This window comes from Zootoca vivipara, chromosome 9 (genome assembly GCF_965207765.1).
Source record: "Zootoca vivipara chromosome 9, rZooViv2.hap1.1, whole genome shotgun sequence".
Classification (NCBI taxonomy): domain Eukaryota; kingdom Metazoa; phylum Chordata; class Lepidosauria; order Squamata; family Lacertidae; genus Zootoca; species Zootoca vivipara.
The window spans coordinates 51,427,341-51,449,981 of NC_142592.1; the positions used below are offsets into that span (position 1 = coordinate 51,427,341).

The 22,641-nt window shown below is 44.3% G+C and overlaps 1 protein-coding gene across 2 annotated transcripts in view; it reads left to right on the plus strand.

Annotated features, from left to right (window-relative positions):
• The window catches only part of CREB3L2 (cAMP responsive element binding protein 3 like 2), an 84,142-nt gene that overhangs the window by 29,668 nt on the left and 31,833 nt on the right, over positions 1 to 22,641 (plus strand). For both annotated transcript variants that reach the window (XM_088652242.1, XM_088652241.1), the window contains exon 2: positions 22,335 to 22,551. In XM_088652242.1, coding sequence (XP_088508368.1) covers positions 22,335 to 22,551 — 217 coding nt within the window. The remainder of the gene's footprint in view (positions 1 to 22,334; positions 22,552 to 22,641) is intronic.

Consider the following 22,641-nt stretch of genomic DNA (forward strand, 5'->3'; position numbering starts at 1 on the left):
AAATATTTTCCTGTAAGCAGAAAGGGTTGCCTCTCCCTAAAGGTAAATGTACCCCTGACCGTTAGGTCCAGTCGCGGACCACTCTGGGGTTGTGGCGCTCATCTCGCTTTACTGGCCGAGGGAGCCGGCGTTTATCCGCAGACAGCTTCTGGGTCACGTGGCCAGCATGACTAAGCCGCTTCTGGCGCACCAGAGCAGCGCACGGAAGACTCAAATGCTCAATCAAATGCTTCTGCAACCAGAAAGTGCCATTTTGGAAGCCCAGCATGGATTGGCAACATCTTTTGAGTTTTGCAGAAGTCTGTGTAGTTTTCTCTGCGTAGTTTTACAGAAGTCGCTTGTGGACTTCACAATTCAGTAGTGAGGGCTTTGACCGTAATCAACAATGTGGTCCAAAGGTTGCAAGGTTCATTGTGACATTGGAGAAGTGGAGCCAATGTCAAGTCGCGGACTCCCTTGCAAGAAATAACAGGCCTATTTGAAGCGGTTCAGCAAGTGGCATCAAGAGCAGAGAGATGAGATGAGAACAGGGGAATGTGGGGTTATTGGGAGGGAGTGTCAGTAATTACAGCCTTCTGTACCAAAGAGCCTTCATTACCTACATTTATACCCTACCCTTCGGTGATAATTTGCATTCTCTTAGCTAGTCTATATATACATGATTGCAGCTCTAGTGACTTTTTAGTCTTGGCTGTTCCTGTGTAAGATTGCCCAGGCTAGCTTAGTAAAACCTTTGCTCTTTTTTTGTTGTGCTAAAAAGCATCAAAGGGAAATCTGTTCCATTCCCTTAACTACCTAATCTGAAAGAACATCATAATCCATAGCAATGAACTGGATACCAGTTGAGGACGACTCCTCTATAACTGTGTGTATTTGTCCATGATGGAATGTAGAAGAAATGGAAGGAAGGAAGGAAGGAAGGAAGGAAGGAAGGAAGGAAGGAAGGAAAGAAAGAAAGGAAATCAATGCACAATTTTTTTCTCAGGGCAAAATCACTGGAAATGCAGACAAATAATGCAAAAGGATTTGGTGTGCAAAACCCTGATGCTGAACTAGGCAGTAGGGAGGAAATGATTCATATGGAAAGAGGAAGTCTTGAAAGCAACAATGCTGAAAGAGAACTGCAAGGCCAATGATGGATGGCAATAATAGGAAAATATATGTCTGGGAAGAAGGCATTGAGGAAAATACGTACTGTACACATTTTGAGTCCTTGATAGAGAGCCAGTGTGGTGTAGTGGTTAAGAGTGGTAGACTCATAATCTGGGGAACCGGGTTCGTGTCTCCGCTCCTCCACATGCAGCTGCTGGGTGACCTTGGGCTAGTCACACTTCTCTGAAGTCTCTCAGCCCCACTCACCTCACAGAGTGTTTGTCGTGGGGGAGGAAGGGAAAGGAGAATGTTAGCCGCTTTGAGACTCCTTCGGGTAGTGATAAAGCAGGATATCAAATCCAAACTCTTCTTCTTGATTTCTGTGCTGTCTTGATATAAGTCAGGCTGTAAAAAGACCTTTAAAAAGCCTCCTCATGTCGAGGCTTGGTTATTGTGCTATGGCATGACTTGGATATTGTGGAACTATATTTTAGATACTACTGGAAGTGACCACTTTCATGCAGTGATTTGTAATTGGACTGAGTAAAACTTAGTTGAATGCCACCATAAGTGTGAATTTTCAGGGCGCAGTTCTACATATAAAGTTTGGGGTGCAGGGGGTCAAGCTGGGAATCTTGGCTTATGCATTTACAACTTCATTCTCCATCTGAAGTCTGAATGCATGTTTTGACCCTTGCACACGATTTTGAGGGGTTGGGATTGTGTTTTGTTCAGACACAGGGAGGCCACACCAACACCATACATTTAAAGCACCCAGCTTTCCTCAGAGACTCATGGAACCTCTTTACAGAGAACTTTATTAGGGATTTTAAAGCAGATGTTGGATGGCCATCCATCATGGGTTCTTTGGTCACGGTTCCAGCATTGCAGGGGGTGGACTGGATGACCGTTGGAGCCCCTTTCAGCTCTACAGTTCTATGATTCTACAATTTTCTTTGAGAATTGAGGGAACACAATAAAACATGGTATTTCAGCATCCCTTCGAGCCCTGTTCAGTGCGATTATTTATGGTAAATGGTGCTTTTCAAACTTTGGTCATGGCTAGTTATTGTTTTAAATCTGTCTATTGAATACTTCAAACATGCTCACTTAAGTTTATAATTACTGCCACAATCATGAGTCTGATTTTGTTTTGTTTTTTAAAGGAATATAATAAGCTTCCCACAGTCCTTTGGTTGGCAACTGTGAGAGCAGGATGTTGGTTAGTTGAGCCATTGGCCTCATCCAGGGCTGTGGTGCTGATGTGTTTTAGGGGAATACTCTGAGAATGTGTACTGTACATAATATGATAATCTTATCTGGGAGCTCCCATAGAACTCTATGGGATCTGCCTCTAAATAGTTACATATGCATAGATAGGAGTGTGCAGTAAGAGTATGATGCTGTGTTCAGTTCAGGCCAGATAAGTTTGTCCAAGTTTGTCTAAACTGTGGGTGTCACCCCCACCCATATCAATATTGTTCTTAATATCTTAAGGCTTCTGGGTGTCTGACTCCGTGACAACTTGACGTTTTGCAACTGTAGAACCAATTTGGAAGTTGTTTAGAAAATAGAGCAGCATGTCAACGTATCATAGTGGCACCTGAGTTGCAGATGAAATATTAAAGATGCATTGTGGCAGCAGGTGTTCTAAAATCAGGCATGGAATTAAAATTGATGCTGCTGGGAACGAGCAGGGGAGAGCGAGAGAGCCTACCCTGATTAGCAACATAAAGGGTGTTTTTCAGTTTCAGGTTTGTGCTAATTATATAACATGTGATTTTCAGTATTGGCGATAGAATAAACACCTGTAACCCTGGGCCCTGCTTCCCACTCTGCTCTCACTGCACAGGCAAAGACAGTTGTGGTTGAATTCCCACTGGGGTGGTAAACCTGTGTGCAGCCTGTACCATTTCAAATACTAGAGGCAAGCTTGTTTGATGGAAAGCTCTTCCCAGCAACGCACAAAGGAAAGCATATGCCTTTGCAGAGTTTCTGGGATGCTGATCTGTATTTATAGTTTTTTATTATTAAAATAATCTGTTCAACTACCCAGTGGATTAAAGCACACTGCACATTTAACGCAACCCTACTCCTCAAAAAAGAATCTTGGGAACTGTAGTTTAAGGGTGCTGGGAATTACAGATCGGTAAATGGTGAACTACAGCTCCCAGGATGCTTTGAGGGCTTATGCTTTAAATGTATGAAGTGCATGCAACCTTAATTGATCATAGAACTGTAGAGTTCGAAGGGACCATAAGGGTCATTTGGTCCAATTCTCTGCAATGCAGGAATCTCAGCTAAAGCATCCATGTTAGATGGCAGTACAGTCATACCTTGGTTTAAGTACGCCTCGGTTTGCGTATTTTCAGTTTAAGTACTCCGCGGACCCGTCTGGAACGGATTAATCCACTTTCCATTACTTTCAATGGGAAAGTTCGCTTCAGGTTAAGTACAGACTTCTGGAACCAATTGTGTTTGTGAACCGAGGTACCACTGTATATAAATGTAATAACTACAACAAAATCAGCATGTTGCGGTAGAAGAGTTGTAATAGTCTACTACTCTTTCCCCTGACATGCAAGCTTTACATCTGTAGGCATGTTCAAGTTATTTTCCCACCCATCCCAAGTCTGCAGTGGTAGAGGCCCCAAACAGGCCCATCACCTCAGTGAGAACTGGGATCAGTGCAGCAATAAGTATAGCATTTATGCTGGTCCTAATGCTAAAGAACCTATTGTTAGCACCTTGGGGAGTTACCTCAGTCCCTGCCCCAGGTAAGTCTTCAATTGCATGACAGGCAGAAATTCTCCGGTACAGCCCCCTTGCATTTCATGTCTCTCAGAAAACCTGCTGCCTTTGCAAAGCATAATGCTCATGTGAGTTCCTTTGGCCTTCCACTTTGCTCCAGAATTCCTTATCTAGTTCTCCTGGAAGAAGGAAGCTTTTACGTTCTTAAACAGTCTTTATTTAGATGGTGATTGGCATTCCTCGTTTCACAAACGAACTTTGGTCTAGAGGGTAAAAAAACAAAAACAAAAGCAACCCATGAAGCACTGTCTCATGGAATGAATACAGAAACTTAAATCACAGAGCTAATTGATTTATAACAGAGGGAAATTCCTACAACAGGCTCCTCTAAGTGGAAAACCACCTACTCGAACAGCGCTGCCAATCAGAGTTCCTTTTCTGCAAATGTATGCAATTCTTCAGATTTAGGAAACAAATGATTTCACCTTTTGCCAGAATGTGGTGCTATGTGTGCACGTGGACGCACTTCCATGTGCAACTGAATAATCTCATCTCCTTTTCCGGTTTGAGAAGAAGCTTGTGACTGTGCTTCTCATCCAAAAAGATTTATTGATGTGATTCTCGATGGTGGTTGGGCAGACTGAAATACTTCTCTCAGTTTGTGGCGGGGAATCTGTGTCACTCGTAGATGACACAGTTACGCGTTGATCCAGAGATACCTTGCGTGAGTGGAAAGTGCCTTCTGCTTATATAACTCACACCCTGCCCATAATATGCTATTCCTGAAGGTCTCTTGATTCTGAGGGGTAGCTTCTCCAGCGTTTCCAATATTGGATAGCTTCAGCATACTCAGGAATCAAAAGCTTTGTGTCTCTTTTTTGGGGAAGTGTATATTTTTTATGCATTCTGCAACTTCCATTTCCTGGAAAGCTGAATTTTGCAAGCAGGGTTCTCACGTCTATCTCTGGATTCAACTCTTTGCATGACTTCATTGAGCAGTGTGGGCAGATTATTCTTTGGAGGTGGAGGTGGCTATGGTTAAATCCTGCACTTCCTCTAAGAGGCTCTGTGTGACAAATGTTTGCAAACTGTAGTTACTCTTAGCTATGCTTTAATGAAACAAGCCAGGTTGGGACACAGCGCTAAACTGCAGTTAAAATAGAAGTGTAAATTTCTGGTTGTCTCCTAAGGGAGGGGGAATGAATGAGCTCAAGGCTCATTCCCGTAACAATAAACAATAGTTTATCACTGGTCACATTCACACTCAACCAAACCATGGTTTTGCAGAAACACTCTCTCTCCTGGGAAGGAGATTGCAGGTGCTTTGCTCTTCCTTGGTTCTTTTAGAGCAGGCATCCCAACCTTCGGCCCTCCAGATGTTTTGGACTACAATTCCCATTATCCCTGACCACTGGTCCTGTTAGCTAGGGATCATGGGAGTTGTAGGCCAAAACATCTGGAGGGCCGCAGGTTGGGGATGCCTGTTTAGACCAAGGCTTGTACTTGCTTATACATCATGATTAAGGAGGAGAGAGCTGAACCACAATCCCAGGTTCGTACCAAGTGTCAAGCCATGCTTTGGCTTGACTGATGTGCTGAGCTAAAAGGACTGGTGAGATGGCAAAGCAACTACAAACTTCTCTCCAGGAGCCTGCATGGTCACAGGAAAGCATAGCTTGGATTAGCCGACCTGGTTTGCAAGTCACAGTAGGTTTAAATGCAAGCAATAAGTGGAAATGACAAAATAGTATTTCGGTCAACTCTTGGCCACTTAATGTGCTATTCATATGCTGCTCAGCATGCATTGAACCCAAGTTGGCACATAATACACAAGTTGTGTAGTGACACAGTTTTAAATGGTCAAGGTCAGCAAAAATCCATGAGCTTGCCTTGATTTGACTAGCATAAATAAGCCTGTGCATCTCTGTGCAGAATTTAGTGGGGACTTACTCCCAGGTGGCGCTGTGGGTTAAACCACAGAGCCTAGGGCTTGCTGATCAGAAGGTCGGCGGTTTGAATCCCTGTGACGGGGTGAGCTCCCATTGCTCAGTTCCAGCTCCTGCCAACCTAGCAGTTCGAAAGCACGTTAAAGTGCAAGTAGATAAATAGATACCGCCCCAAGCAAGAAAGGCAACCAGCGTTTCCGTGTGCTGCTCTGGTTTGCCAGAAGCGGCTTTGTCATGCTGGCCACATGACCTGGAAGCTGTACGCCGGCACCCTCAGCCAATAAAGCGAGATGAGCGCCGCAACCCCAGAGTCGGTCACGACTGGACCTAATGGTCAGGGGTCCCTTTAACTTGTTGTTATTTAGTCGTTTAATCGTGTCCGACTCTTCGTGACCCCATGGACCATACCTTTACATTACTCCCAATTAAATGTGTGTGGGATTGCAACCTTCACAGTAAGTGAAAGAAATTCACCTCTCTCAAGGGTCTGGCAACATGACTAACAAAATACTTCTTGGAATATGAGCCTCAGGAAGAAACACATTTAGAAAACAACCTTAATTAGATGCACATGTTTACTGCCACCCCATCTCTTGTGCCAAACTCCTGAACATTACAGACTTTCCAGGTTCATCACACAGCAGGTTTCATTACCAAGCAAAGCATATTTTTTTTAACTCCTCTCTTGTCTACCCCCAGCACTCACAGTTGACTCTCACATTCAGGCAAGGCCATATAGAGCTAAGAATTGCTTATATTCAGGAATAGAGCTGAGCTGTGTTTCTCTGGAAACTCAATGCATGCTTCTCTCTGAAAGAAATCCCACTGTGTATGCTGAGACTCCAAAATTTAGGATTGCAGTGTCATGTATTTTGAGTAGTACAAGCAAGCTTTTGGTATTGATGTGACTTCACACAACACACCAGCAATATTTTTATATTATAAGGAGGCAGCTCAGGTACCTGGGAGGGTGTGATGTTACTCCTTTTTGAAAGTATTTGACATGCAGCTTCTGTTGTGTTGCTTGAAGCTTACACAGTACATTTTTCTCCTCTCTTATGGAGTAGAGTGAGCAAAAATAACTGGAACCTTGCAAGCTAGAGAAAAAGAAGGAGCCTGTGTGCCTATCAGGAATAATAAACACCATTATTATAATTCATTACTATTTATTAAATTTATACATCACCATTCACCTGAAGATCACAGGGAAGATCACAACATAAAAATACAAAATGAGAACACAAAATGCAGAATAGAACAACGACAAAAACAAACCAATGACCCCCCTCTCACAAACACATTTAAAAGGCCATAGAACATTCATCAGCCAAAGGCCTGGTTATAGAGAAGCATTTTATCCTGACGCCTAGAGATACAGTATGTAGTGAAGGCGCCGAGCAAGCCTCTCCGGGGAAAGGATCCCACAAACAGGGAGTCACTGCAGAAAAGGCCCACCAGACCTCTCACGGAGGAAAAACACAAAGAAGGGCCTCAGATGATGCTTTCAGGGTATTGGTTGGGTCATATGGGGAGAGGCGGTCCTTAAGGTATTGCAGCCCTGAGTTCCTTGTTGGTATGCATCATCAGATAATGTGTTGGGACTTTCTTCTGAACTTGCACCCACTCCTCCCCAACCTCAAATCTGTTTTTCAGTGCAGGGCAGGAAGTTCATTAAGTTCATTTTGACAACATGACTTGCAAGTTGAGCTGGTACAAAGAAGCCTGGGAAATAGGCACAGTCTGTCTGCTCACACTCTGGTTTTCAGGGGTTAACAGGTTAACATTTCTTGTACATCCAGTTCTTCTGGCTCTTCTTGCCAATGTTTCAGGCAGGGCATCTTTCCCATCCCTATTTAGAGATGCTGGGGATTGAACCTGGGACCTTCTGCGTGCAAATAAGATGCTGTGTCACTGAGACCATGGCCCTTCCCTGCCTTATATTAGGCTAGGCTATTTGCCCATGAGATGCACTCTCGACTAGCTGACTGGCAGCAGCTCTGCAGGGTCTCAAGCAGAGGTCTTTGCCATCACCTGGTAGTCACCTTTAACTGGCATCTCTGGAACTGAACTTCGGATTTTCTGCATGCAGAGGAGGTGTTCAGCCACTGAGTTGTGGTCTGTCTTCAGCTGCTATAGTGTGAGACTCCTGCCAGGGCCTTATCCTCTTATCTCCCGCCCAGCTTTCTTGCACCAATGATTTAGGAAACAAACTTTGCTAATATACCTTCCTCGTCACTACAAGTTTTGTCCTAGTCCCATCTCTGGCTGCATAATTAACCTGACTTCTGGGTAGCAAGCAATGTGGCTGGGAGCTTTGGAGAGCCATTTGAATTCTCCTGTACTAAATACCGTAACTGGCCAGCGCACAACATTTTATACTATATATAGCATGGCTTCCTGGTCTTCCTGGGTTGCGGAAGTGAGAAGGGAACCTGCTGGCAGTTCCTGAGTTTCTGTTTTAAATATGTCTGCTCCTGCTGTTTCCACTGCAACATTTCCCAAAACCGGGGAATCACTGCTATAACTGGTCTGGTTAAATTGCTATGGAAGGCTAAGGTTGCTATAATTGGCATGTTTGAATTGTTGGTAGCAATGCTTGTTCATTTGACAAAAAGACGAACACACCATTATTTTTTTCTCCCTGGGCCATCAGGCTTGTAGTAAATGTCACCCAATGAAATCATTATTAGGAGAGTCAAAATAGTACTCCACAGTTTGGATGTACTATTAGGAATGGGCAATATCCACCTTGCTGGCTTTCCACTAGACCACACCCCTCTCATTGGCCACACCCCTTTCTCACTATCTTTCATGCATGCCTGCTACAGTCCTGGGTTCTCAAGCAATGAAATGTGAGACTAAATAACCCTTGCACTTTTTTTTTTTTTAAAAAAAAATATTTTTATTGGTTTTATAACAAATACAAAAAGGAAAAAAAGATACAAAATATAAAAAGACACAAAACAGAACAAAAAATATATATAAAGAAGAAAGAAAAACAATTCTTTACCTCTATCCAATATAATTCCTAGTCTAACGACTTCCTCCTTCCCCCCTTCCACGCTTCTTGTTCATAACTAATACAGCACTCTCTACTTCTTAAATCTTTTCTTTTTATAAAAAAACCGATCATATCTGTTAATCACACATTCCCAGTATTACAATAAATCATTATACTCTAAAAATCTTAATACTTATTTTACATTTTAACTTATTCTTATTATATCTAATTGCTTTTTCAGCCTCTTTGTACTTCCACTTCCCTTTATTGTCTAATTTTAATCTTATAGTTCTTTTCGAAATAAATCTTAAATTTCTTCCAATCTTCTTCCACTGTCTCCTTTCCCTGGTCTCGGATTCTTCCAGTCAGTTCAGACAGTTCCATAAATTCTATCAGCTTCATCTGCCAGTCGTCCACCGTCGGTAAATCTTCAATTTTCCAATTGGAAAATTGGAAACCCTTGCACTTATCGATGCTTAAATTGCCCTAATGAAGTGCTCTGGCATGGTCAGCAGTGCCCAGAAGATCTCATTCACTTCCTGAAGTATTCCTGCCTCATCAGCTCCAATCATGCATATTTTGAAGCAGATTGAAGTCCCCCTTCGAGGGGAGGGCTGTAGCTCAGTAGGAGAGCGTCTGCTTTGTGTGCAGAAGGTCCCAGGTTCAATCCCCACAACTGCAGATATGACTGGGAATGTCCCCTGTCTGATTCCCTGAAGAGTCTCTGCCAGTCAGTGTAGGCAATGCGGAGTTATATGGAGCAATAGTCAGACTCAACATAAGGCAGCTTTTGATGGTCATATCTAAAGTTCACCGAAAAGTGGGGGTTTTTTGTGAGGGAACTGTGCACAAGTGGGAGTGAGGGAAGGATTTAAATGAGGAAACTTGGAAAGTGTGTGTGTGTGTGTGTGTGTGTGTGTGTGTGTGTGTGTGTGTGTAGATCAGGCATGTCAAACCTGTGGCCCTCCAGATGTTTTGGCCTACAACTCCCATGATCCCTAGCTAGCAGGACCAGTGGATGGGGAAGATGGGAATTGTAGTCCAAAACATCTGGAGGGCCGCAGGTTTGACATGCCTGGTGTAGATGGGAAGAAAGCCTTGCTAGAATATGCACTTTTTGGTAAAGTGGGGTTGGGGGTTTTTTTTTGGTGGGAAGAAACGTAAATTTTTTATTGCTTTGTTCCCCACATTGAGATTGAACATACAGCCATACCTTAGAAGTCGAATGGAATCCATTCCGGAAGTCCATTCAACTTCCAAAAGTTCGGAAACCAAAGCACGGCTTCTGATTGGCTGAAGGAAGCTCCTGCAGCCAATCGGAAGCCACAGAAGCCCTGTCGGACGTCCGGCTTCCAAAAGAACGTTTGAAAACCGGAACACTCACTTTGGTTACAATAATAATAATATGGGCACTAGGGATGCCTCATGAACATTGTTCAGTATTTTAGTGCACATTTCCAATACACTATGTGGTTTTGTCTAGCACGTGCATTGTTGCAAATCACATTTTCCCTGATAATATTTCCCCTAACATAATGCATTTTCCATGTTATTTTTGCTCATAATATGCACGCTTATCCATACTGAGTACATGCATTTTTGCATATGTTATTTGGCTGGAGACCTGCCTTGCAAAATTCAGAAATGGTTGTGTTTCTGTTGGCAGATTGTTCCAGAAAGTGCAGATTACTGAAGGGTTGAATATATAAATGCCAGCTTTAAAAAATGCTCCCACTTTACTGTTGGTTGTAAAGTTAAAATTGATTCATTTCCTACTGTTGCTGTTCTTTCCGTTTTGCTACTTTCAAGATCCTGAAAGGGAAACGGTAGTCTAGTGTTTTGTGCGTGCAAACAATTTTTTGATTACAGTTGCAGAATGGTAGTATTAGACTTCTTCAAAATATAAATTAGAATATGCAAGGTTTCTGGGTCATCCAGTCTGCGTGTGTTTGTTTTTAAACAAAATCCAATTCAGGCCAAAGAGTCATAAGCGTTCCCCAGTTGTCTGGAAATGGTCTAGTCACTGTAGGCAGTTTTTAAAATAAAATTTCTCTATCCAGCTGCGTGGTGCTCTGTAATTAAAACATTCACAGGCAGCTTAAATATTGGATGGGAAACCATGCAGTTATGGTGTGTGTGTGTGTGTGTGTGTGTGTGTGTACACACATACACTCATGCCTGTTGCGAGGCATTCTTTTTTGCTGGAGGATACAATCAGTTTAAGTTTCTTCTGGAGACTGGCCAGCTCTCCTGCCCCAAGGAATGCATTCCTGTCTAGCCTAACAGACCAATAATGAAAGGTGGAGTCCAAAATGTGGTCTAGGGCTTTAACTCATTTTTTTTCTTTCTTTCCCTGCTAAGGTTAGTGCAGGGAGCGGGGAAGCTTTTCAGATGACTGGTTCCTCTACCCCTCACTTTTCCATTATTTTAAGACAGCAGAATTGCCTGTCTGCCTTTAAAGTGAGTTTTGCTATTGCATCTCAGGGTTGGCTCCTTTGCATTGGGCCATTTAACCCATAGGTGGCCAATCCGCAGGCTGCATAAGGCTCCCCAAACTTTTCATTGTGACCCTCATTTCCCTCCAAAATTGTCCTTTATCATTATTATTTTAGCGACCATACCTGTTTTGAGGTTTGAGCATGGTTCAATGTGGCCCTTGGCCTGAAGAAGGTTAACCACCCCAGTCTAGTCCGATACTTGGGCAACAGCTCTCCAAAGCCCCAGCAACCTTGGTGTGCCCTCAGACACCCCTCACCTGCCTGTCTTCTTTCTTACAACCCGACTAGGGGATAACACTGCTTGCCAGCTCTCCTCCTCCTCCTTGGTCCCAGTGTCACCCTTGTAGAACTCAGCAGGGAAGAGACTGGAGCAAAACTGGAAAGTAGTTGGCAGCGCTTGTCATTGGTCCTGGCTCAACCAACTGTTTGGCGTCTCCACCTTCTGCCTCACCAGTCTCAATAATAATAATAATAATTTATTATTTATACCCCGCCCATCTGGCTGGGTTTCCCCAGCCACTCTGGGCGGCTTCCAACAGAAAAATAAAATACAACAATGGATTAAACATTAAAAGCCTCCCTAAACAGGGCTGCCTTCAGATGTCTTCTAAAAGTCTGGTAGTTGTTTTTCTCTTTGACATTTGATGGGAGGGCGTTCCACAGGGTGGGTGCCACTACCGAGAAGGCCCTCTGCCTAGTTCCCTGCAACTTGGCTTCTCGCAACGAGGGAACTGCCAGAAGGCCCTCGGTGCTGGACCTCAGTGTCTGGGCAAAATGATGGAGGTGGAGACGCTCCTTCAGGTATACTGGACCGAGGCCGTTTAGGGCTTTAAAGGTCAGCACCAACACTTTGAACTGTGCTCGGAAACGTACTGGGAGCCAATGTAGGTCTTTCCAGCCCCCACCGCTTAACTGCACCAGTGTTCGCAGTTGGGCCATGATGGTCTTGCTCCTTGGTGGGAGGTCTGCAGGGATTTGAGGGGGAGAGCAGAGGAAGAGAGAGGCAGATGTTGTGAGCTGGAGAAGCCTGCTCTCACTCCAGGGTGCATGACTAACCATGATATCACAGTGATTCTGGCCAGCACATAGACACTCCAGTGGTTTCCCCCTCCTTTCTTAACAGCCAGCTGCATGTTCAGTCTGAACTAGAATCTGAATAAGCTTTTACTGATGTCATGGAGAAAGGCAACAGCTTGTTTTTCTATCTGCCCTAAGGTGGAAAAAGGGGATAGCAAGAGCCATGTTGTTGGGCTCTTTAACTGAGAACGTTCTGTGTTTGTTTTGTGATCTGTTTTTTTAAAGCAGATTTGAAAGAGCCGCTTGCCTGGTTGCCTTTGTCTAGTAAGGGTGGTAGAAAACTTAACAAAACTTTAAAATAATAATAATGAAGGACTTATGATGGCCTAAAACTAACATTTATGTGCAAATGAATTTATGAGCAAGCTATGGGGTCTTGTCGGTCTTGCACTGTCAAGATGCTTAAATTATCTATTTCTCTTCTCCCCTGGCATCTTGGGAACCCCAGTTTGTCCAGTCATTCCTTACCTGTGTCACTCATTTCCATCCTTGCACTTTCAAACTTCTCCTGCCCAAGTGCAGACTAGATATCACTCAATCCTTCATTGGGTACCCAAACAGTGGTGTTTGTCATACAAAGGCTAGCAGTAGTTAGCCTAGTGTCTGGCCAAATGTCACACATCATGCTGTGAAAGCTGCCAAGGGGAGCGACATGGAATATTGGAGTGAACTTTAAAATGTGAGTTGGATGCCTGAGTGTGCTGTTTCAGCTAGATCCCCAAGCATATCAATTATCTGAGCTAAGGGATAAATGATACACTTGCTATCTGCCAGTCCCAGATGTTCCAGTCGTGGCCACAGTCTTCCCATGGTTGAATCAAGCTCTCTTTGTCTCAGATCGTAGTTAATGATATGAGCATTAGGCTCCACCCAATCTATCCTTTTCCTTTGTGTGTTTAAGTTTGCTCCCTCGGTTCTTGATATGGGGAAACCCCTACTTTAACCAGTTTGCAACTTCAAGATTCCTGTTACTCACCCTGCTTAGGATTCCGGAGTTGGACTGGAGAACCTTTCAAGTTGACAACTCCTTCAAATAGAGGACCGTCCTCGGCAGAATGCATAGTTACTCTAGCAAGGGGAGGAGGGGATTATAGAATCATAGAATCGTAGAGCTGGAAGGGACCACGAGGATCATCTAGTCCGACCCTATGCAATGTAGGAATCTTTTTGCCCAATATGGGGCTTAAACCCACAAACATGAGTCTCATATTCTACCAACTGAGGTATCACAGCCATAACATATACTCCTGAGGCATAGTAACTTAGGTTTGTCCCAAGTGTGTGTGTGTGTGTGTGTGTGTGAGAGAGAGAGAGAGAGAGAGAGGAGGAGGAGTAGTAGTAGTAGTTTGGATTTGATATTCCGCTTTATCACTACCCGAGGGAGTCTAAAAGCGGCTAACATTCTCCTTTCCCCTCCTCCCCCACAACAGACACCCTGTAAGGTGAGTGGGGCTGAGAGACTTCAGAGAAGTGTGACTAGCCCAAGGTCACCCAGCAGCTGCATGTGGAGGAGCGGAGATGCGAACCCGGGTTACCAGATTACGAGTCTACCGCTCTTAACCAGAGACAATTGATTTTATTTTTCAGAAAATAAACGTATCTCTGGTTTCCACCATATGTTTCAAAGCAGCTTACAGAAAAAAGAAAACGTGTTATGTGCAAATTTGTAAAAAGCCTCCCATAGCAGGGATGGTATCGGCTTGATTTCTAATGGGAGAGTGTTCCATAGTGTTGGGCCATGACATGATCACATTGGTCCTTGCAGACATGAGTCATGCTCCCCCAGATGACTTCAGGACTAGAAATATATTTCAAATATTTAGTTGCCACTTACAAAAGCTTAAGTATCTATCTTTGATTATTCTTTTAGGCTTGATGATGGTTTACTTGCAAGTGGGAGATATCTACTCCCCCCTCACTCTCACTGAGGAGGAAAATGTCTTCCTTGTCTTGTCCCCCCGTTCCCCCCCCCCCTTACACATGGGGACAAAGTCGATGTGTTCAGCATAAGAACCTCCTGTTCATATTGCCGGCTTCTTGGGAATTTTAAAAACTGACCTAATTTGTATAGTTACAGCAATAAAACATTTAACCCTAAACCGGAGGACAAATCATTATTGCGGTTAGATTAATTGCACATTGTATGATAAATTTGCCTATTCGGGATTCATTTTCTAATATCCTGTAGTGCCATCTTTCAGATGACCAATTTGTGCAGCATGTTGTTTTGTCTGCTCCCAACATGATATCATTGAGACCCTTTTTGATTGTTTGTAGCTGGCTAATTTTATGATGCTGGCAATAACCTCAGTTTATCCATTCTGCCTCCCCTTCTTGGATTCTGGCCTGCTGGGATGTAGGCGGTGTTCACAGTTGGTGTGATTGATGGCCCCCTCTTTGGGTCAAGCATGAATCATTCATGCTTTGTACTCAGCAGTTTTGAGGTTAAAGGCTGTTCTGAGTTCCAAACAGCTCCGAAATATGCCATAGTTGAATTTTCTGTCTTTTGCCAGTCCAGATGGCGCATCACAAATGCTCACTTGCAATGTAGCTGCCTCCATAAGAAGGCAAAAACTACCCTGATTATAAATGAAAAGAAGATTGGCACCGCCCAGGGAAATAGCAGGAAACCTCGGGAAAGGTGCTACAGAAATTAACTACACTCAACTAGCAGATTGTTCCCTGCTGCTGTTGCCTGATAGTTGGAGGGAGAAAGAGAGATCATTTGAGCACTGCTATATGCTTACCTGGGGTGAGAAGGCCCAGGTTGGCTTGGTATGGGACAAAAGCCTTGATGAAAGCACCTCCTTTTCAAGGCTTCCTCTTTCTAAAGTGTCCAAAATTTGATAGGCCGGCATAGTTTTATTTTTTACTGGTCCTCTTTCTTATAACAGTGGTGCAGTGCATGGGAAACATCAACAAGAAACTTCCCCAGTCCATTTGATCTCTGTACCTGGAAAATCCTTGCATGCTGAATTCCTGGTATCAAAATGCTTGCTGCTGAGAAAGCACAAGAAGAAGGTACAGCATGAGACTCTTATTTTCAGGGTCATGGGTGTGAGCCCTACATTGGGTGAAATATTCCTGCATTGTAGGGGGTTGGACTAGATGGCCTTTGTGGTCCCTTCCAACTCTACAATTCTACGATTTTATGAACAAGCCCTGAGCGGAAATGAAGCAGCATGTCCCACCTTGAAACAGTTGCAAGGACAAACAGCGTTACAAGGGAGGTGGGTCACAATTTCCCAAAAGCATTGTGAGCACAAATCTTTATGAATGCACAATAAAAAGAATGTCTGGAGGGGCTGTTATTATTAAAAGTTGTTTAAAACAACTTAAAATAATTCTTAGTAAAGTTTTAATATCGCTGGTTGGGCGCAACAGACGCTTCAGTTTTGACGCAAGCTGCTCTGCCAACTGATGGCGACGGCTATTTTAGACAGCGGATGTGATCAGGAGTTGTCAACACCTGGTCATTCCACACCATATTCTTGATTTAAGTGGTGTAATATCGCATGCCATCCTGCCCCTCTCTGCGTTTGTGAATCCCGATGACATGAAGATATGGCCTTAATTTGTCACACTTGAGGACAAACGAGCTGTTCAGCATTTGGTTTGCTGCTAAATAAGATCAAACAGATAAGCTGGCTCCTTGGGATAAATAAACCCAGCGAGACTGGGCTAACCATTTTGCTAAAGTGCTCTTTTGAGAGCAGATCCCCAGTTAAACTGGCTAAGGTAATTTTGACAGTGCTAAGGGCTTAATTACCCTGACCCAAGTCACTGGTAGTGAACTTGTCCTCTGTGATGTTTTTGGAACCGTTGCCATTTTCCCAGCTGTGAGGGAATCTTAAAATGCGAGTAATCTCCTTGGTGAGTAGTCTTTGCAAGGGGAGCTTGCAGAATCTTTCCCTTCTCCTCTCCGCCTTTCAAAAGCTTTTCCAGAGGGGGGTTCAAGGGACCTACCAAACACTGTGGCCTGGGGCTGCAGTCAGATGGGGCCATTGCCTGAAGTTGGGCAGTGGGATCTTTCAGTGTTTGGCCAAGTTGCCTGAGGTTGGATAATTTCCCTCCTCTCACTGGAGCCTGTAAGACTTAGCTGACAATCTTCAGTAGGCTGCTGTCCCTTTTTCCCCCCTCACCTTCAGAGAGGCTTTGACCTGGGGAGGTAAAAATCAGTGGTTTGAGGTGATCTGAGGCTAGATCTCAGGAGTTTAACAGGGCAAAGTGGAGTGAGGAGGGGCAGAGATTGGAACGCGGTGAAGAGGAGGGAGATAAAGTGGAGCCATGGAACATAAATTCTACACTCGAGCCTCACATCTTCTTAATCTACTAGCACTGGTCTTGAGTATCAATTAGCCATAAAACTATTTAAAGGTAATAATTTGGTCAGCTGTTTTCCCAGTATTATAGGACTATTAAAACCTTGCAAACATTCCCCCCCCTCCACCCTTCACTCAAAGTTGAAGCGCAAAGTGATCATCGCAAAAGAATCTTAATCTGCATGTACTTGCTAAGTTGTAGAACTGTTTTTGCTGTGTCTTCTCCCTTGCACAAAGAAATCGGGATTGGTAGGTCTGATGTGTTGTGTTGGAGCAAGCCAATGATGCTTATCGATTTGAGCTTGTGCAAAAGTGGAGGGTGATACCGGATGGTGGTCCTGCTAGATAGATCAAACAGTAATAAAACGGCTACTTTTGGTACAGAAATACTTTGCTTTTACTGACAGGCTGCAATGACCAATTCCAGGTGGAAAGTTTCCAGTTTATGGTAATGCAAACATAAGAAGTGGAATAATGGGAAGTACCTTGAAGAGGTAACTACAAAATTCTGCATTTTGGCTATCTACAATAGCACTGTAAATTCGGTTAGTATTAGAGATGAGTTGATTCTCCCACTTTTACTCTTGTAATCTTTCCACCGTAGCAGCTATTCCACTATGCATTTTGTTGCACTCTGGTTGTCAGAAAAGGTGAACGTTGGAATGCTGATGACAGATTTTGTAAATGTGTAAAGTGAGGTGTAAAGTGCTTCCTTGGAAGAAGAAAATGCCTCATTACCTTTATTTCCAGTGCTTAGATGTAAATATTGTTGCTTAACCATAATACCCATACACAAGCAATATGTATCAATGGGCTTGGGGAAAACCTGAAGTTTGCAGAAGTACAAAATGAGAAAAAAATTTAGTTCAAAAAGATCTTTAGAAACAAAACCCTAAAGGTCCCTCTGATGAGCATACTCAGTGGGTACAGAATCCTGGTTGGCTAGAGGGCATAGCTGCCAAGTCTCCTGTATTCCCCGGGAAACCCCAGTTTTTCCAGCCGTTTCCCGCTGGCAGCCTGGATTTAAAAACCCCTTGTAAATCCCCCAGATTCTTACCGGCCCGGGGAGGCTCCTTCTGCGCATGCCTGGAGTCTCTGGACATGTGCAGAAGCAATTTCTGGCTCTGCGGCCATTTTGGAAATGGGCAGAGCATGCGTAGAAGCGACTTCCGGTGCTGCTCTGCCCAGTTCCAAAATGGCTACAGCATGGCTTCCGGTGCCAATCCCGGATTTTTCAATCTGGGAGTTTGCTAGAGGGCAGAAACAGAAAACAAAGTAGGAGGGGAGGGGACAACGTGGAGGAGGTCATGACTGGTTTTAACAAGGAACAAGAGCACTCAACACTGCAACATTTGCATGCGTGCATTTTGCCTTTTTGCAGAGGTGCACCAGTACTCTGTTGCAAAGTGTAATAAAAAAAGGAAAGTATGCAGATTCTTTCCTGATTTCAGGCGATAGCTACAAACTTTTGATAGATGTCAGTATTTATGTATGTTTGTAGATGCTTACTGTTGGTGGTGAATAGTTACATTGCTTTTTCCTTTTTCCTTTTAAAAATTTGCCACTGCCCATGGTGGCAGTGAGTTTTTGTGGGCAGGAGGTAGCTATAATTTCTCCTTCCAAAATGCCCCTAGGATGATGGAGGCATAGCGTCTGCTGGCTACACCAAAGAGATCTATTTCCACCGCAAGTGGTTGGGAAAACCACTCAAAGACTACCCTGAAATAGACAGTTCTTGAGCATAGCAAAATGAATGCATTCTCATCCCCATCCACCCTCCTCTGCAAAATTTTCTACTCGTCGGTGGGTGTTGAATTCTGGAAAGGGGGCATTTCATCTTGGCATTACCTCTTGGCACTTGGGCAGCAGTGGAGGTTGATACTGCTGCCTGCAATTCTGCAGCACAGCTGTTCTCCCCTAGTATCTATTTGGGCAAGCAGCAATAAACACAGAATGGACCCTTCATGCAGATTGTGGGCGTTGGACTCCTTGGGGGGTAAACACTATCATGTGCAAATGTTGGGTGAAGTCATCTTATGCGCGCAGAAGCAAGTACACACCCAACTCAAAACTAAGTGTACCGCATATTTCTAAATGACCTTCTTTGCTGTAATGCTCTCAAGAGTGTAATGTAGGAACATGGAAGGGACCAGAAGCCAATCGAGGCGAGATGCAGAAAAATGTACGCGAGCATGTTCTGGCCTCAACATGTTAGGCTAAATTCATATCCACTACAGTTTCCTGTGAATTCATCATCTTTAGATTTTAACTTGAGCAGGCAAACAACTTGTAAATGCAGGCAACCGAATGCTCTGTGGAAGGAAGATTAAATGTCTGAATCTGACCAAGTTAAGGGAGAGACAGGAGGGGTTATTTGAGAGTGCAACAGTTTTGGGAAAAATATTTCCTTGATAATGTGGTGGATCCAGAATACTGTCACGGAGCCCAGATTTTCAGCTAGCCAAGTGGAAAGAAATCAAATTAAAACAGGTGGGAATTCAGGAGATCCCCATCCCCATTATGATGGTGATCTGCCACCCTTCCAACATTAAGAGTTAGATCTGTAAGCAGGCTAGAAAACCCAGCAAAGGGTATTCCCAAAGGGATTTAGTTCTGCCCAGACGTGACGTGAAGCTTAAGTTTGGCATGATTCATATATTTCTACCATGCACACCCCTCCCATGACCTGAGCCCTTTTGGGAAGAAGGTGGGTGGAGCCTGGAATCTCACCAAAATGAAATGGATAGGGGATGACATTAGCTAGCTAGTTAGGTACGTAGGAAATGAAAGCCTGCTAGAACACACACTCTGTGTGAACGTAGATACCATTATGAATGGCATGTCCAGTTGGTATAAAAATGTTTGGATGTAATACAAAACAACAACCCCCATACCATGGTTTTAAAATCAATAGCCAGCAACCCAGGATCAAGCTTTTGAGCTGGGGAGGGAATCAGGAGGTTGACCCTGGTACAAGGTCTGGAATGGGGGGAAGTGCAGGGTTCTGGCAGCAACAGACTTTGGCTTGGCTACCAAGGCCAACAGAAAATTGTGGGTTCCTGACCCCATCAGTCTAACCCAGCAGGTAGGACATTCACCCAGCACTTGGGGCACATGGATTGTTGGCTGAAGCATGGAGATGATGGGTAGTGCACCCAAATTTAAGACTTGTGTGTGAGTCGCAGACCCAGATGGGGAGTTTCTGGTAAATACTTGGGCCCCTGTGACCCTAGGGTGCTGGTGCTGAACGTGACAGAGGCAGGTAGGTAAGTGGGGCACCTGGAGCAGGTGGGTCTGGTCTGACAGTTCAGTTCTAGACACTTGCCTACCTCACACTGACTTTGCCACTGCTGACACCCTGACTTTGTGGGCTACAGGCATGAAGGCCTGCAAATGTATTTCAGTTCATACTAGACTGGCACTATCTAAAAATAATAGAATGTGGCTTGTGGCATAGTTGCCAAAAAAAGCTTGGGTCCCCTGCCTTGATAGTTTTATAGTGTTATCCTAAAATAACAGCAGATAAACTGGTTTTATTGCAAAGGACAAGGCAGTTACTGATTGTGATCTGTGTTCTTTGTAGCTCTACAAATAACTAGGTGTTCATTTTAACGAGTGGGACCCGTACCATTTGTTATTCCAACTTAGCCATTCAGTCTGGATTCAGCTAGTTTTTCCACTTCCCAGTATTATTTTCTGCTTATGCAAATCTTTTAGTCCTCCCAATAAGCCTGTGGATACCTCCTCTTGTGCATGGATGGTGGTGTTTAGGTTAGGTAAGGGAGAATGGAGGACACTCTTATTATTTAGGATATGACGCTTAGTACCTAGATAGGGTGGGACGTGGGTGGCGCTGTGGGTTAAACCACAGAGCCTAGGGCTTGCCGATCAGAAGGTTGGTGGTTCGAATCCCCGCGGCGGGGTGAGCTCCCGTTGCTCGGTCCCAGCTCCTGCCAACCTAGCAGTTCGAAAGCACGTCAAAGTGCAAGTAGATAAATAGGTACCACTACAGCGGGAAGGTAAACGGCGTTTCCGTGTGCTGCTCTGGTTCGCCAGAAGCAGCTTTGTCATGCTGGCCACATGACCTGGAAGCTGTACGCTGGCTCCCTCGGCCAATAACGCGAGATGAGCACGCAACCCCAGAGTCGGTCACAACTGGACCTAATGGCCAGGGGTCCCTTTACCTTAACTAAATAGGGTAAAGTAGGTCAGGTTCTGGTTTGCCCTCCACTTCACAGTGCCAGGCAGACATCCTGTTGCTGCTGGTATTGCATCGACTTTAACTTTTGTTGCTAGACGTCTTACAGGGTGCTCTGAGCTGCTTTGGGAATTTCATGCAGAGAAGTTGAGAGTTAACTGAAGTGTGGGCCTTGGCCTCCCCTACAGGGGTTCTTGCAATCAGACATAAATAGCCTCCTATGCCAGTGGCAGGCTCCATGAAAGGAATGTTTTGTCTGAAAGGCATGGTATGTGGCCGGACAGACTGAACTGCTGCTGGAGGCTCCAGCTGGGGCATGGCCAAGTTGTCCTTTTTAAAGCCTTGGTTCCCTCCTCCCCTTCTTCATATTGAAGTTACAAGGATCGGCATTCCATTTTTCTGCGTTATTATAAGCTTCAGCACATCAGCGGGGTTGGGCATGTGGGTGGCAAAACCTGATAATGACTTAAATAAAAGAAAACGCTCCCACTTTACGAGGGACATCATCTGTGCTTTTCTGTGCTCATTGAACTGGTACATGTCTGGTGCAGTGTAACCCCCAGCGTGCATTTATTTGGCTGGCAGGATTCACATTTCCTTTATTTTCCTAGGTCCCTGGTTCTTCTTTCCGCCACTCCTTTCCCCAATTACAGGTTGCGTTCTTTTTCCTTTGGTACAACTACGTTAGGATTGTTGGAGTTGGCAGTTTCAATTCAGAGTGACCTGGACTTTAAACTCTGGCTTGAGGTCACCAAGACTTTCATACTGGGGCATCAAACTGACACTGGAGTTTGCTTAGTGCCTCAATGACGGTCAAGCTGGAAACTGCTGCAATTTGCCAGGGTAAATGAAAGCCCATGGCCTCCTCCAGTAAACCGTGGGAATGGTAGTTCGACCCTTGCAGAACCAAAATGCCCAGCATCATTAACAAACTACAGTTCCCAGGAGTCTTTGGTAGAAGTCGCATGCTTTCAATGTCTGGTGTGTTTGCAGCCTGAAATGGTTTTTTTAAATAACTTGCATCTAGCTAGCTTGTTTCCTCGTTTTAGTTGGATGTTTTCCCTCTCTGGGACACTGTAAAAGGTGTTCACTGAAATGCAGGGGGTGTATCCTGGATCGTCCCCATTTAGCAATGTCTCCTGATGCTAATGTGCTCATTGGTTGCCCTGCTTGTATTTGCACCAACAGGTCCTGCATATGTATGATAACCCTAAATGAATGACTCTAACACTGATGGATAACTGTTGTTAGGATGCAAACCCTCCAAGAACCACAAATGAAATTGCTGCCCAGGATTTGGTGCTGAACGACTGTAGGGCCCCAAATGGTCAAAAGACTTTGATGCTTATCACTTTATTTGTTTGCCAGTGTTTGTTGTTTTGGTGAATGCCTTTATGTCGCAGTGAAAGGACATCCTCAGTATTCTTGTCCCCCCTTTCTCTCTCGCAGCACTTCACTGAACTCCTCGATGAGTTTTCCCAGGACGTTTTGGGGCAGCTCTTGAACGACCCCTTTCTGTCCGACAAAGATGAGATAATGGAAGTGGAGCTGTCGCCTGCTTCTCCCGCTCCCCTCATCCAAGCAGAGCACAGCTACTCTCTTTGCGGTGACTCGCGGCCACAGTCCCCGCTAACCCACATTTCAGCCGATGATAACTTCAATGAAGGTATGAGTTAATGAGTTTTGGGACTCCACAAAAGAGTTTTTACAGCCTGGGATATTCTAGTGGTTATGTTTCCAAGGGAGCTGATTTTTT